At 35.0% G+C, this 17805-nt stretch overlaps 1 protein-coding gene across 1 annotated transcript; it reads left to right on the top strand.

The window, feature by feature from the left end:
• Window positions 1-4273: 4273 nt before the first annotated feature.
• On the top strand, window positions 4274-6285 carry LOC129887403 (transcription factor MYB108-like). The gene is made up of 3 exons (XM_055962484.1): window positions 4274-4672; window positions 5044-5173; window positions 5265-6285. The coding sequence occupies exons 1-3, from the start codon at window positions 4504-4506 to the stop codon at window positions 5884-5886; spliced, it is 921 nt and encodes a 306-aa protein (XP_055818459.1). The 5' UTR covers window positions 4274-4503; the 3' UTR covers window positions 5887-6285.
• Window positions 6286-17805: the final 11520 nt, after the last annotated feature.

The raw sequence follows: 17805 nt of genomic DNA, 5'->3' as shown, positions 1-17805 counted from the left end.
TGAATTCTTCTGCTAATTACTAGCATAGATTCTAGATATACCATATAATACAAAATTGTTCGATCAACAATAGAATTTTTACTTGACCTTTGTTGGTCACTTTATCAAATGATTATAAAATAAAGGTAGCATAAATTGGTGATGTAGTCTTGAGTCCAAAGTTGATTTTAAATGAAGTATTTTTTGTCCCTAGTTCCAAGTTCAATCTTTTTTCAATTCACACTTTGACTATTAATCTTAAATTCATTGTTAACTTTTGTGCTTATAATTGTGTGTTGTAGGCCCCTTTAAGGAAGAGGCCTCTGGAGATTAGTAAAACAAAGAAGGAGATGTACTATCTCAGTTTCAGATGTCAATTTCTCCATTCATCTACACCTTCCCTTTTTATTTTTACTGCTTATAATGTGCATTCTATTTTGAATTCTTCTTCTATGTCAAAAAGTAATGAGAAAACTTTTTGCAAAGTGCATGATCTTATTTCTCTCATTCCTAGTACTCATGTTTCTTCAAATGTAAATATTTTATATTATGTTAATAAGACATTTGTACAAGGTATCAGCTTTGATGATACCGACAGTTCTCTCATCTGTGCCTCTTTATAATGGGCATTACATTTATGCCTTTTGTGAAAATAAGGGGAATGTTCTTAATACTAATGGTCGTTAATCCTAAAAATTCCTTTCTTTGTACCATTTTACTAATGGCCAAACAAACATGACTACTCTTTTTTAAACAACAATGCATACACTAAAAGAATTTATCTTCTATACTTGGTTCTACTGGGTCCTTATTATTTGACCACAAAGAATCATTATATGTATTTATTGACTATGGTTTACGATCATAGGAGAGTCAATTGGATGAACTTATTAAGAAGCAAAAGTAACACACTGCAAGTCGTTAAAGGCTTTGTGCAACTAGAACTAGTTTCAAACCTCAATAAAGACACCGACATTAGATAATGGACTAGAATTCACCAGTATTGAAGCATTGAATCATTTATCCAGAATCTTGTCCATACACACCATAATAAAATAGTGTGGAAAAATAAAACACATGTAACTTTTTGAAGTTGCAAGGAAATTACTATATCAATCCATAGTACCCCTCAGATATTGGGATTGTACATCCTCACAATAATTTACCTGATAAATAGGATACCTTATATCATCCTTAAAAACAAATGACCTTTTGAGATTTGATACAACATCAAACATACTTATAACTTTCACCTCAGGAGTTTTGAATGTCTTTGGAATCCTACAATGATCGAACTTCATAAAGACAAATTTGAGTCCAAAAACAAATCACGTGTGTTTATGTGCTATCTTCTCAGTTTAAAAGAATGCAATGTTCTCAATCTAGCCACGAAGAAGATACATGTATCAAGAGATGTTTACCTTATGAAAGTATTTTTCTATTTTCTATTCCTTCTTCATGGTCTAGTTTTCCTTCTATTTTAAGGTCGATTAATTTTCTTCATAAGTCTTCTGGTTCTTTCTTGAACCAATAGGACAACTTATTGGATAATAATCATGCTCAAAACCAGATGTGTGCACTACTATCTGAAATATCACTTCCACTCCAAGAGGTCTAAGTGGCTATTTCGCTGCACCTGGCCAAGTTCCTACATCTATATCTTCACCCACACTCTTTCCTCCTTTCACCAATCATTCACAACCTTTTGAGCAACTTATAAGAGAAACACTGCCAACACCTAAACGAGGTCAACCAAAGAAGTCATTCCACCATCTTATGTGTAGGGATATCATTACAATATTCCTAATTAAAAGATCATACCCTTACCTATTATGGCCAGGGTGCTAATGCACCTCATCCTAGACCTTTGACAATCTTGTTTACCAAAAAAACTACATTCCTTTAAGTGTCCTGAACTGTGACAGTCAGCAGACTATAAGAAATACTTTTCGTGATAGTGTACCTTGCTCTTATACGAAATCATCCATGACCCTAGAGCATGAGGCCTTATATGCTAACCAAACTTGTGATTGATCCTCTTGTAAGAAAGTTATAAGTTGCAAATGGATTTACAAGATAAAAAACAAAACATATGGAAGCATACAAAAGTTCTAAGAGACTTATACTGAAAGGTTACAATCAAGAAGTTAGTATAGACAATACAAAAACGTTCTCACATGTGGTTAAGATGAACAAAGTAAGGGCTCTACCCAACAGAACAATGAAGAAAGAATGAGACCTTTTTCAGTTGGATATAAATGTATTTCTTCATGGTGAATTGCATGAAGAAGTCTATATGGTTGTTTCACAGGGTCTTGCAGTTGAGAATTCTAGGTTAGTTTGCACGTTATGTCTTGAAGCAGACCAATAGAATGGTATGCTAACTTGACTAAGGCCTTCTGCAATAAAGTCTATGTTTACTCAATATATGACTATCATTTGTTCTATAACATAGATAGTTCCTTAGCTGTATTTGTTGCTGCTTATGTAGATGATGTGATTCTAATAGGCATAGACATCAGAAAAATTCAGAACTTGAAAGCTTTTCTTACCATCAATTCAAGATTAAGGACCTCGTAAGTTGCAACATTTTCAAGGCTTGAAGTATTGTACAAGGACAATTGTTTGCTTGTCTCCCCAAGAATATTTACTTTGTATTTACTCAAGGAGTTTGACTACCTTGGGCACACTCCAATATCCTCTCCTCTTAACAGTAGCATCAAGTTGAAAGCTGCTGAGGAAACTTTGTTAGTTGATCCCATTCACTACAGGAAAATCATTGACAAGTTAAATTTTTCTCAAAAATACTAGGTTGGACATAGCTCATAGTGTCCAACATTCGAGTTAGTTCATGCAAGCTCCATGAGAATTCCATGTATAATTAGCTATTCATGCCCTTGGGTTCTAAAAGGGTGATACAACCTTGGTTCTCGATATATCTAACTCCTCTGACTACACACTTAGAACATTTTATGATTCAGATTGGGCCTCCTGCCTAGACTCAAGAAAATTAGTCAGTGGGTAACTTTAATTACTTGAAGACAGTCCCATCTATTCGAAATAACAAGCATAAAACTATATACTTATCTTATATAGAAGAAGAGTATAGATCCATGAAGTAGTTTGTCGGTGAGCTATTGTAACTCAAATGATTGTTGCAAAAGTTAGTCATTTCAGGTTGTGCCCCTACTCTTGTATTCTGTGGTAGCCAAGCTACTCTACACATAGCCAAGAGCCTTATTTATCATGAGTGTACGAAATATATTGAGGTTGATTGTCATTTCGTGCGAGACAAGCTCTAGGATGGTCTGATTACACTTCATCCCATTTTCACTCCCGATCAATTGATTTTCTCACTAAAGCCTTAACTGGAATCAAGCACATATTTGCTTAGCAAGTTGGCAGTCATGAGCTCCTCCCTTCCAATTTGAAGGGGGTGGGGGTGGGTTGAGATATGCTTAGTTAGTTAGTTAGGATATTTTTTTATTATTTATCAGTGGTTGATAATGGTGTTTTAGCTGTCACAAAGCAGTTAGTTAGCCGATTTCTTTAGAATTGGTTTTTCCAACTCTCGTTCATCTTCTTCCAAATTGCTCAATAGCTTCAATACTGGTCTTCAATGGAGGTTAGAGGTTGAATCCCATCCACATTCTAGTTTTCCATATCTTTAAATTCATGCCAAATTTAATCAAGCAAAATATTCCAGAAACAAATAAATTGTAAGTTATACAAATCCTTTTATCATTAAGGCCTTTACATGTATTTGTTGAGACATTCGAATTTTTTTGAAAGACAGATTGTATGGACGGGATAGTATCAAATCGATCCCAATTGTCTCCGCATCATTGTTTTCTTTAATTATAAATACATTAACTAGTTTCAGTTTTTAATTGAGTGTTGTTTTTCCTGTGTAGCAAGAAATTAGTTCAGAAAATGGATAAGTGAAGTTATTGAAAGTCAAAAATTCTCCGACAACTTGCTTGGAGGGGCTAAAAAAATATAGAAAAAGAAAAGTAGAAAATAGGAGAAAACAATAAACATATCGTTTTCTGGGAACTAATAGAATAAGTATATGTAACTGGTGAAGGTACAGGCAAAGTCAAAAGTGTCAAACGAGTTAAACTTTATTTAATTACTACTAGTACTTTAATTAAACTATAGGATTGAAAAAAAGAAAAGAAAAGAAGAAGCTCGTATTAGAGTTTAATTCCATATTGCGGCTTTGTGGGATAGTTGAAATTCTTCGTCCTTCACTCACAATCACATGCCACCTTTTTTCTTTAAAATTGTCACAATTTTTCTCCAACCTCTCTTTCTATATATCTATAAAAAGCCCCACCACCTTCTCTCGTGTAGTAATCCAAACATACATCTTTCTTCTCAACTCATCTCATCTCTCTCTTTCTCTAAAACACCTTTTATTCCCTCCACCTCTCTCTCTCTCTTAAGTTTGATCTATCCTTCAATACCTTTATTTCCATCCATCAATCAGTTTCTCCGATTAGAGTAAAATCATTAATCTTGATGGATCATCAACATGTTAAAGTCGGTTTGAGCCGTGGAGTTGCTAATAAGAATGAAGAAGACATGGACCTCCGACGAGGTCCATGGACCGACGAAGAAGACTTCACCCTCATGAATTACATAGCTCATCATGGTGAAGGTCGCTGGAATTCTCTCGCCCGTTGTGCTGGTAATTCATTTAATTTATAGTTGTGTGTTTTCTATGTTGGATATTTTCATATCAAAGAATGGGCTTTTCTTGGGTGGGTCGGATATGTTACGTTGGAAGGTTCGTGCTAGATAAGGATTCAAGTGGATGCATGCGTGTGTGGTTTATAATTTCTTTCCGTACTAGGTAATCTTTTAAAAGCAAAGAAGCACTCATCCAAATGTAATAATGATAAAGGAGGTATAATTGGCTGCAAAATTATTTTTAACAAAAATAGGGGAAAAAAGGCAATTGATTCTTAGTCAATCAAGCTTTTGTGTTCTGAACTCTACGAATATTAAAATCAGAAATGAGAAATCTAATATATCTCTACGGTATGGGAATTGAAACAGGTCTAAAGCGAACGGGAAAAAGTTGCAGATTGAGATGGTTGAATTATCTTCGCCCCGATGTACGACGCGGAAATATCACTCTTGAAGAACAACTTTTAATTCTCGAACTACATTCTCGTTGGGGCAATCGGTATGTTTCATTTTAAACATCACTTAAAATTATAAAATTTCCATTTCGGTATTATTCACAAATTCTGATCAATTATACTATATGAGTGTAGGTGGTCAAAAATTGCTCAACATTTGCCAGGAAGAACTGATAACGAGATCAAGAATTACTGGAGAACGCGAGTGCAAAAACATGCTAAACAACTTAAATGTGACGTGAACAGCAAACAATTTAAGGATACCATGCGTTATCTATGGATGCCAAGGCTAGTAGAGAGAATTCAAGCAGCAGCAGGGGCATCTACCTCCACCGGTACAACCTCCGAAGTTGTTCATCATCATCAGACAATTCATCCAAACATGGTGCAAATTGATCACAACAATAAAAACACAGGTGTTACAAATTCAAACACGGGAACAGCTTCATCAGAAAACTCATTTGGGACGCCTGTTTCTGACCTCACTGATTGTTGCTACAATTATCCCCAAGTTAGGAATCAGCAACAAGATTGTTTTCAAGTTAATCAAAGTATAAGTAGTCAACTTGGAGAATCTTTAATCAGCCCCACGGGTTACTTTCACCATGCTTTAGAATTCCAAGGCGCTGCATCTATGGATCATCAACAAAACACCACTCAATGGGTGGACGGTGGAAGTTTCTCTGATAATTTGTGGAATATTGAGGACATGTGGTTTTTACAGCAGCAACTCAACAGCAACAACAATGTCGTCTGAATATTTATAAGACCAAGCTGTATGACAAATAAACATAATATCATCCATCACGTGTAGAAAAATATATATTATAGAGGTGGCAAATTATCATAGAAGAATTGTGGATGTATCAATATTTCATCCTTATGTAGGACACACACATGTAGCTTCCGGGGAGAGAGACATGCAGGATTAATTTGGGGATTTTACAGTTTAAGATTATTTCTTTCTCTATTTTAGTTTTTTTTTGTTTTCTTCCATGGATTGAGTTGGGTTAAAGGGATTGATTTGCAACATCTTTATTTTTAATTATTTGTAACATCTACTTCTTTGAATTATATTCTTTTCATTTTAACAGTCTTCTATATTCTGTTTGTAGCGTGCACGATAGAAAATAATATAAAATAAGAAATTTTATTATATTCTTTTTTTTTTAGCGCGCACGATAGAAATTAATATAAGTTAAAAAAAGTAATAACATGAAAATTAGGAGATTCTAAATTCGGATTACAGAGAGGATTGATTTTGTAGGTCATTTTCATTTTTACAGAAAAAGGTCATTTATTCTATTTAATATATATGTGCCCAGTAAATCTCGCTTCCTCTAGATTATATTGTAGTAGCTACATATTATTTTTTTGGTATTCTTTTTCTTTTATATATATATATATATATATATATATATATATATATATTCTCTTAAATGGCTAATTAAAATAAATAATTATATTGTTTATGCATATTCTCTTAAATGGCTAGTTAAAATAAACAATTAAGGTTGCATTATAGGAGGGAAAGGCTATAGGTATAAATTAAAGGCGATGCGGGAGGAGGATGCATAATTGGTTCCACTATCTTTACTAGTAAAAATGTCATTGTTGCTTGTTATTCTAGACAATTAAGTTGTGGAATTTCACAAACATAGCCTATGGGACCTGAACCAGATTAAAAGATCCTTGTCCTTGCTCTAGATTGAGGGAAAAAAGTACAGAAGCAATGATTTAAGGACGTGGCATATTCTCAATTATGTATTTATATATAAAATAGTTAAATCCATATTTCTGGAATTCTTATTCCATTCCCTTATTAGTGTAAAGTCTCCCATTACTGTGATCTTATCATCATGTGTGAATGCTACCTGAGTGGCTTCCAATGTCACTAGTGACTAATGCCGATTTAATTATAATTTAATATCCATCATAAACATCCCATTTATCTCTTAAGACACATCCTATTATTAATCTTTCTTCTGTTTTGGCACTTTGTTTGCCGTCGTACGGACAATGTTTTCATTGAGCCCATAGAACTCGACAATAATATTCCTATATTTATGTTCTTTTTTTAATTTACTTTCTATGTCTGCCAATAATCTCTCTCACACACACATCCCAAGAAGGTGCAGTTAAAATAAAATATTCATTTGCATTTGTTTGGGAAAATAATCGCAAGATACATGCATTTTCCCTAACCTTTTAGCAAAAAGAAAAAACATCTTTTGTCCTTTCTACTTCGGAGTGGGGAAAAACATCATCAATGGAACTTCCTATTTCTAATTTTTTGTTTAGCAAGTATGATATAATGGTTAATCGATAATGTCCTCTATTTACATCATACCATTTTTATTTCGGCTCTTCTAGATCTAGTGACAATAAGGGGAGGAGGCCAAATCATTATTTCATATCCCTTGAAATTTATTAAATAAAAAATAAAATTTTTATTAAAATATTTTTTATTCTTAGAATTTAAATTTAAAATTTTTAATTATAAGTAATTAAAAATATTTTATTTATCCAATCACATCCTTAGATAGTATGAAAAGTAATCTTGTTGAAATCCTTTAAGCCCAAATCTTATATTATTGAGAGATTACAAGTAAATTTATCTGTGCCACAAGAATGATACTATTAATATTGGCGGAGTTATTATGGGTTCTCAAATATTTTAATTTTTTTTAATGTGCAGTATCTTTTTTTATTTAGTGTCTAAAAAGTTAATTTATTTAGTGAAAAAGAATTAAATATACCCTTAAATTATTTAAATTGAGCAGATATATCTTCCATTATTAATTAGTTCACGGACGTACTTAATACTCAATATATAAGTTCGTAAATTAACTGGAGACCCCAATTAACCTATTTAATTAGTTTGATTAATAAGCAAAAAAGGACCAAATATGTTGGCTCTTAAAGCATGCAAAATTGAGCAAATATATTATCAGTTAATAGTTTAACATTTCTTTAATACGTGCAAATTTAGCATTTTTTCTACTCATTTATGTTAGAACCAAAGCTAAGCTCTAATTTCTAGGTGTAAGTTAATATTATATTGTTATTTTCTTAATTATTAATGATGTAAGCAATATATCGATGAAACATACGTTCATAGCTTCAATGATGGAAACTGTAATTTATATATGTATATTTGTTCTTTAATTTCTTGAGTTTTTTCACAATCGATTCATGCATTCTTTACACAACAATTATGTCCTAAATTAAGGATGAGATCATTTTTATCATGTTATTATAAAAGTAAAAAAGCAGCTAAACTTACATTAATAGTATAATTATACAGTCTAAAGCAATAATATTTTTTTGGAATAACAACATTCCTCAAAAGTCGATTTTCTCAGCGGAAAAAATTATCTTATAAAAAGTCAGAGGAGGTTGGAAGGGGGTCATCAACCCATTTTTTTTTTTTGAAACTTGAATAATCAAGTAGTTAAGTTAATTGTGTGTGTGGGAGGATTTGGGGGGGGGGGGGTTCAGTTAAATCAAGGATATATTTGGACAAACTATTAAATCATAAAGACATGTATGAACTAAAAAAATTAATGAATGATATATATGGCCTTTTTTCTTTTCTTTAAATATTAAGAAAGCTAAGGAGTTAATGTATAATTAACACCTAAATTAGATGAATGAACTCGTATAATTATTCAAGTCCTTCAATTCATTTAGATTATCAGAGTACATATTATTTATCAAAAAAAATAATCATTTTAACCCTCACAAAGATAGGATAAGATTTGCATAGTACCTCACTTTTTTCAGATTTTACTTATAAGAATATATATATATATATATATATATATATATATATATATATATATATATATTGAGTAGGCTATTGTTATTGGAATACATACTACATATATTAAATGTACATTTAGTATACTCACTTTGTTTTCTTTTAAAAAATGATAAAAAGGAAAAAAAAAACAAGTGTTTCAAATCCCACTTGATCAATGAACACTTAGTTGCGGTTAAGTTTTGCCTCAATGGAAAACGGAGTTAATATAATTTTGTATGGCGGTTTTATGTATAGTTGCAATTTTCAGAACTCTACTTAGACGTAGGGTTCGAATTAAATTTAACAAAAAGGAATTATTCTACTGTCTGTTCACCGTTTTACAATTGTCTTAATCTATCTATATCCCAAAAGGATGGTGTTTGGTAGGAGATAGGTTTATTTATTTATTATTTTAATTTTAATTTTTTGTGACTAGTGAGAGGAAGAGATGAAATAGTTGAATAGAAAAATTGAGTCACACGTGGGAAGAGGGATGTATAAATGAAACGTGATGGAATGTGTATTTAGGAGAAATGTGGACGCGTATAAAACTATACAAAAACTAAACTTTATTTTATACATTTGTTAGAGAAATGGTGGGTTTGACTTGGCGGCTGGAATATTTGTAGGGCGCGTGCCTTATACAGAAGCCCGATCAAGTGGTCCCAAAGTTAGAGGGTGTTAACAGACCTCCACGTATACTTACTTAGCCACCCCCTATAATAAATATAAGTATTAAAATATAATAAGGCTTCCTAGACTGAAGCACACATAGCCGCAAGCCTTGACACTTTTAACAATTTCTATTTAAGCCAGTCACTCGCTCGGTGACTATCATGGGAAACAGCAAACCCAGCCCACAATATTTTTCCAAAATTTATATCTTATTAATTTCCTTTTTTAATTTTATTGATATAGTTATTATCACAAAAGTAGGTAATATGAACAGCGACAGGTAAAAAGTCAACGGTAATTCAAACTTGTAACATCACATTTCAAATTAGGATTTATTTCCTCCATTTATTATTAATTATCCACGTTATTAAAATAGTTATCTTAAATTACTTATCAGTTTATAAAATCAAGATAAAATTAATTAATTATTCTTATTTTATCCTTATAATTACTTCTTTTTGAAAATATAAACAAATTTGTAAAGTTTCAAAAGAGTTTCTTACTCCCTCTAGTTTATAATAATTGAATTTTTAAGTGTTTTTTCAATGTCCAAAATAAGTTAATTGTTCAACGTTCAACAGAGTTGTTAAAAATTTCTTCCATTTTTTCTTTCATTTACATTTTCTAGGTGATAAGTTCAAGAAAGTAAATCATATTTAGCTAAGAGTTGTTCGAAGGTTTTATATTGATATACATTATGCATTGTTTTCAGTTAAAGTAAAATTCAAGTATTTCTAAGTTATTAGTTGTGGAAGAGTTTTAAGGGGACTTAAGTTGTTCCAAATGCATTAATTAATTTTTAAAAGAGCATGACTACTTTTAAAAAGGAGCATTATCAGTTTCAGAAAGCAGTTTCAGTCAAATAAGTAAAGTTTAGTATGACTTTTAGAGAAGTATTTGGAGTATTTACTCGCACAAAAATTATATGAGCATGACATATTTTGGGAGTAGTATTGAACACCGATTTAGGTAAGAGTTAGGATAACTCAAACCCTATAAACTACATAGCTAGCATAGTATAGGATCGTATCTTGGGTCAGGCAACTCCTCACCTCATTCCCTGATAAGGACTTTTTAGATGGATCCATAAGTTGAGTTGCGTCTCTACCCCTGGCAAGGTATTGGACGGCTATGGCAATCTAATCAGTATGTTGTAACATCACGAGGTTCATAGTGATGATTGTCAGTTAGAAAGAAGTAAAGATATTATATTTCAGAATACATGTATACTGTATTGTCTTAGTTGTGAAGCTTTACATATTTTATTTTACATTTCAGTCAAGCTATTATCAGTGTTTCTTTTTAGTTCAATTATAATTGCATTCAACTTTGTTATATATCGTACATTTCATGTACTAATGTCTTTGCTGCATTATTTTATGAAGCAGATGCAAGTATTTAGGATGATCAACAGGTGCTCCGTTGAGATCAAACTTCATTATTTTTTGGTGAGACCACCTTTTTTTTTGGAGAATTCTATTTATTTATTTTCTTTCAGCATTAGTAGTTCTTTTGAGGTAGTTGTAGGGCTTGTCCTATCATGACCCAACCCCATTGTTACACCCACCCTTTTTTTTAAACTCGAAATATCTCATAAGTTCCTTGGACATTATCATGTGAGTCGGATACGCTATGACACTATCAAACAACTCTAAGGAAAGGGGATTGTGATACCTCGTGAGAAGGAAGGTTGGAAATAGAGTTATACGAATCCGGAAAGAGTTGGAGGCTATGAAATGAGTCGTAGAACTCGAGTTACCTACGTAAGCTACTAACTTGGAAGTCTTACATACTTAAGCTATTGGAGTACATACCAACTTATGTAGCAAGGGTTTCATAGGCTCTTAAAGTGAGACGAGATTACGAATGAGATTACCAACCCACGAGAAAGAAAAACAAAATTTTGCGGGGCAGCCAATGGGAGGGTGACACATGGAAGCACCTAATTAGGCAGGTGATCCACCTGCTTGGGGTCAAGTAGGTGACCCACCTGTTTGGGGGAGGTGGGCCCCACTGCCACGTGGCAGCCCCTCCTTGAACAGGTAGGTACGGTGGCCCAATAGGGGCTGTACACGTGTCACCTCTTGGGGTTGACATGTGTCACACCCTAAAGCCACATATATATGTTGATATATATCATATAATTCAGTTATCCATCAAAAACATCAGCCAACATAGAGAAAAAAACTTGAGGGTGAGAGATAGAGAGGCAGCCATGGTTCTTGAAGTTTAAAGGTGAGTTTTCTAATTTTCTCTTTGTGAATTAATTATATACGATGTTCCTCAAATACGTGGAGGTATATATATGTATATTACGATACCTACGCAACTATATTTTCAGTTCTTCACTTGGAAAACTAAGAGAAACTTAAAGAGAAAACGCTAGTTAACAAACCCGTTTTTGGAAGGGATAGTGGTTAGTAATATTGGCATAACTTCTTGTGTATAGCTTCATTTCGGGTGATTCAATATGTTTTGGAAAGGTATTTCATGGTTCTATAACTTTAAGTTAGACTCCAAAATCCAGTTTTACTTGTATCAGCTCGAAAAAGGGTGATGAAGTTTAGAGGAGGTACTGCCCAGATTTTGGTTTTGGAAATCTTACACGGACAGCTGTAAGTATTTTGGTCATATATTTTCGTACAAAATTGATGTAGGGGTAATTCAAAATTGTTTGTGACCTTGATACGCATGTCTATAACTTTCATTGAGGCTACAAATCTTGTTTCCTTCAATTACCCCTCCAAAACTAAGCGACAATATAAGGCAGTGAGCTGTCCAGATTTCGCGTTTTGATAGTTTTGGCGAGTTTGACAAGTTTAACGTAAGGTAAGGTTTTTTCTTTCAATTTGAATTTGATGGTGTCGTTATATGGTGTATTAAACCCTTTGTATGCTGCTGGAAGTTTAAGAATGTCGTAGAAATGCTCGACGTTCAAAATACACTAAATTGGAATCGCTATAGTTAAATTATCTTCGAAGGATAGTGTTGTTCGTGTGAGGTGCTGCTGCAGGGGTTTGATGTGTTGTTGCAGGGCCTAAATATGTTCTAATGTGAGTTAGTGTGCTGCTAGTTGAATCCACATGACCCCTCGTTGCGTATAATGAAAGGCGTTAAAAAATAAAGGCTAGACGCCCTATTGTGCTACCGTATCTTTGAATAAGTTGTTTGGAGTTTATGTTGTATATTGTTGGTCCGAATTGATGCAGGTTGTTGTTGTTGGTAGACTGTAGGTCTTAGGGACCTAATTGGAAATTTGGATAGGGCATATTATAGGGGAGGTGCTGCCCAATTTTCGTCGACGCCTTAGCGAATAACAGAACTAGTCGGGGAAACGACTAAGGAAATAGATTCCATTAATACTAAGATGTAACCTAGGGTGCTGGAAAGTAAAAGGCGTTGATATTCATACTAATTTCATGTTGAATAGGTTCAAAGAACGGCGAGGCAAGCAGGATAAGGAATAATTCAGACAAGGTATGTAAAGCTTTCCCTTGGCATGTTTTGGTATAAGTTCGTACAACTATCTTTCTTTCCTTTTGGCAGTGTTTAGCCTTAGGTGAATTGTATATGAAGTGCGGGGATAATTTCATTCCCAGAATTTTGAGTATTTCCTAGTAGGGCTTCTGTATGTCAGAATGTAATGTATGGGAAGCTATCTCTCATTCCCATTGAGATGTATTTGATACGAAAATGAGATTACGATGCCGTAGTGGTTCACCGAGCCCCATGAAGGGCCGGGTACGAAATATGTATATGAAGATCACCTGAAGGAAAGTACAGACTGCATAAAGCTTATTTTCTTTCTTCTTTTGGGCATGCCTTTGTCTTAGTTGTAAGTTGAATATTATTTGAGCTCTAGGGTAAATCCATTCTCAAACATCTCTTATTTACTTCTGAATATTGAACTCCTACAATAGTCAAACTATTTCCCTGGAAATTGTTATATGTTAAAAAGGTACCAAAGATACAGGCTCAAAGTCTTAAAGACTATACGAGATTAAGTGTTTTGATTCCATAAATGATTTGTCCCTATGTTAATACATGTCTAGGGTCCCCGAGATTACTTTTGAAACAGCCTATAATGGCATTTAGAGGACACTCGAGATGACTACATCGTTACTCGGGTCCTCAAACAAAAGCTTAACTTTCTTATTCTGTCGAGTCTCTGATAATGATTTGAATTGCATATAGTTACTCACTACTCTACTCGTGTATACTGTAACACTTCTTTCACCGAGTCCCGGGCCGGGTATGTTGTCGTGCACAATTCACTGCATTGTTCACCGAGCCCCTCACTAAAGGGTCGGGTACGTATGTATATATATGATGATGTGTTGTAATAAGGTGGTGATAGCGCCGGGCCTATGATGGTCCTACATATGTGATTCACCAGACCCCTGAAAGGGCTGGCTATATTGTATAAATTTAGCATGCATGCTTTTGTGATTCATAGAGTACAGGTACATGACTGCGATTTAGTAATTTGTTCCCCTGCTTCTCTATTTCAGATATGCTTCCAGTTGTATCATATTGTGTTTTACATACTCAGTACATATGTCGTACTGACCCCCTTTCCCGGGAGGCTACGTTCATGCCCGCAGGTACAAATACAGATTTTGGGAGTTCGTCAGCTTAGGATTCCATGCAGCTCAGCTGGAAGAGGCTTCATTGTATCGGGGCCTACTTTTTGATACTGTCCACTGGTGTATAACATTGTTTTGTCTATTCTAGGGTACGGCGGGGCCCTTGTCCCGCCATATGTTGTCATTTATATTTTTAGAGGTCTGCAGATATGTATATATTGGTTGTGTATGTCAATTTGATTCAGCTGGGTCTACATGATATATGTTATTATGTTATGGCAGCCTTATCGGCTTGCGTGCCCTATCATGTTGTGATATAAAAGAAAAGGGCTACAGATTCATGAAAATATTATCGCCTAGTGGGGCTTGGTTACATAATATTATTTTATTTATAGTGCAATTTGATCACAGCTAGTAGTTGGGTATACGGAGGGTCCAGGTCCGGCCCCAATCGCGGCCTACGGGGTTGGGTCAACTCTTTTGGAATTACACCAGATCATGTTAGACAAAGCGCAGAACGACTACGAGCGCCGTTATATGGGGGGACTACAACATTATTCGGTAGCTAACCCTAAGGATTGGAAAAAGAGGGGAAGAAGGACCCAAAAGATCGAATACCAATTAAAGTTCTAAAAGGAGTCGAGAAAGACTATACGAGGCTAACGGTTCCCAAATTATCCACGTCATTACGCACCTATTTTATACTCGATAAGAGTAGGGTGCTATATGAGTTATTATGATTAGGGTAATGAATCAGCCCATTTGCTTTCAATCAAGAGCACCTATGCTGCTGAAATTAGAGGGAGTGATAGAACATGGAGAATGGTAAGGTTCCATGAGGTTTCCTCCTCTAATATCCAGATAAAGGGACTTCAATTATAATTAATGCCTCGAGATCAGTCCAAGAAGAGGTCAGGAGCACAGACAGGTCTTAGTACCACATTTCTCCCTCGAGCTACTAAACAGACTGAGCGCACTATTAGATGCTAGAAGATATGTCACAAGCCGGGAGATTAACTTCGAAGGTAGCCGGAATGATTATCCATCACTTATCAAGTTGCCTACAATAATAATTACTACTCCAGTATTCCAATGGCCTCGACATGATTAAGCAAGCTATTGACTAAAAGCCTAGAGTCAGCAGGAATGATATACAGATAATCGACGTCGACATACAGAGTTCAAGTTGATGATTGAATGTTCATCATAGGGTCACCTAGAAAAGGAACTTGACCCAGAATATGTCAGACGGTATCAAGTTACTCATAAGGTGGGCAACATGACTAGTAAGTTAAGATTACCACCTTATTTGGAAACTATACGCCCAGTCCATCAAATACTGACGAGTCACCCAGGGTATATTCCATAAATAAGGTCCAGGAGATGGAATCCTGTGAGGCAAAACCTATCGTCATCTTAGATCGGCAAACTGGAAGATTGTAGACTAAAGACATGCCTTCCAGCAAGATACGATAGAAAAACCAAAACCAGAAAAAGGATGATCGGGGAACTGAAGAGAATATGAAATACAAGTATTCGCACCTGTAACTGATATGTACAGATAACCCCAATTCCTGAAACACGTATATGAAGTACTGGTATGGAAGTATGTGTTAAGAAAATAGCTAAGAACCTCCATACGAGTTGTATAAGGTGCTAAGAGAAGTTTTGTCTAACATTCGGGGACGAATGTTCTAAAGGGGGGAAGGATGTTACACCCCACCTTTTTTTTAAACTCGAAATATCTCATAAGTTCCTTGGACATTATCATGTGAGTCGGATACGCTATGACACTATCAAACAACTCTAAGGAAAGGGGATTGTGATACCTCGTGAGAAGGAAGGTTGGAAATAGAGTTATACGAATCTAGAAAGAGTTGGAGGCTATGAAATGAGTCGTAGAACTCGAGTTACCTACGTAAGCTACTAACTTGGAAGTCTTACATACTTAAGCTATTGGAGTACATACCAACTTATGTAGCAAGGGTTTCATAGGCTCTTAAAGTGAGACGAGATTACGAATGAGATTACCAACCCACGAGAAAGAAAAACAAAATTTTGCGGGGCAGCCAATGGGAGGGTGACACGTGGCAGTACCTAAGCAGGCAGGTGACCCACCTGCTTGGGGTCAAGTAGGTGACCCACCTGCTTGGGGGAGGTGGGCCCCACTGCCATGTGGCATCCCCTCCTTGAACAGGTAGGTACGGTGGCCCAATAGGGGCTGTACACATGTCACCTCTTGGGGTTGACACGTGTCACACCCTAAAGCCACATATATATGTTGATATATATCATATACTTCAGTTATCCATCAAAAACATCAGCCAACATAGAGAAGAAAACTTGAGGGAGAGAGATAGAGAGGCAACCATGGTTCTTGAAGTTTAAAGGTGAGTTTTCTAATTTTCTCTCCATGAATTAATTATATACGACGTTCCTAAAATACGTGGAGGTATATATATGTATATTACGATACCTACGCAACCATATTTTCAGTTCTTCACTTGGAAAACTAAGAGAAACTTAAAGAGAAAACGCTAGTTAACAAACCCGTTTTTGGAAGGGACAGTGGTTAGTAATATTGGCATAACTTCTTGTGTATAGCTTCATTTCGGGTGATTCAATATGTTTTGGAAAGGTATTTCATGGTTATATAACTTTAAGTTAGACTCCAAAATCCAGTTTTACTTGTATCAACTCAAAAAAGGGTGATGAAGTTTAGAGGAGGTACTGCCCAGATTTTGGTTTTGGAAATCTTACACGGACAGCTGTAAGTATTTTGGTCATATATTTTCGTACAAAATTGATGTAGGGGTAATTCAAAATTGTTTGTGACCTTGATACACATGTCTATAACTTTCATTGAGGCTACAAATCTTGTTTCCTTCAATTACCCCTCCGAAACTAAGCGACAATATAAGGCAGTGGGCTGTCCAGATTTTGGTCATATAATTTCGTACAAAATTGATGTAGGGGTAATTCAAAATTGTTTGTGACCTTGATACGCATGTCTATAACTTTTATTGAGGCTACAAATCTTGTTTCCTTCAATTACCCCTCCGAAACTAAGCGACAATATAAGGCAGTGGGCTGTCCAGATTTCGTGTTTTGATAGTTTTGGCGAGTTTGACAAGTTTAACGTAAGGTAAGGTTTTTTCTTTCAATTTGAATTTTATGGTGTCGTTATATGGTGTATTCAACCCCTTGTATGCTTCTGGAAGTTTAAGAATGTCGTAGAAATGCTCGACGTTCGAAATACACTAAATTGGAATCGCTATAGTTAAATTGTCTTCGAAGGATAGTGTTGTTCGTGTGAGGTGCTGCTGCAGGGGTTTGATGTGTTGTTGCAGGGCCTAAATATGTTCTAATGTGAGTTAGGGTGCTGCTAGTTGAATCCAAATGACCCCTCATTGCGTATAATGAAAGGCGTTACAAAATAAAGGCTAGACGCCCTATTGTGCTACCGTATCTTTGAATAAGTCGTTTGGAGTTTATGTTGTATATTGTTGGTCTGAATTGATGCAGGTTGTTGTTTTTGGTTGGTTGTAGGTCTTAGGGACCTAATTGGAAATTTGTATAGGGCATATTATAGGGGAGGTGCTTCCCAATT

The sequence above is a fragment of the Solanum dulcamara genome, chromosome 4 (genome assembly GCF_947179165.1).
Source record: "Solanum dulcamara chromosome 4, daSolDulc1.2, whole genome shotgun sequence".
In the NCBI taxonomy this organism is placed as follows: domain Eukaryota; kingdom Viridiplantae; phylum Streptophyta; class Magnoliopsida; order Solanales; family Solanaceae; genus Solanum; species Solanum dulcamara.
The sequence above is the reverse complement of the archived record's forward strand: the minus strand, read 5'-3'. Positions and strand labels throughout refer to the sequence as shown.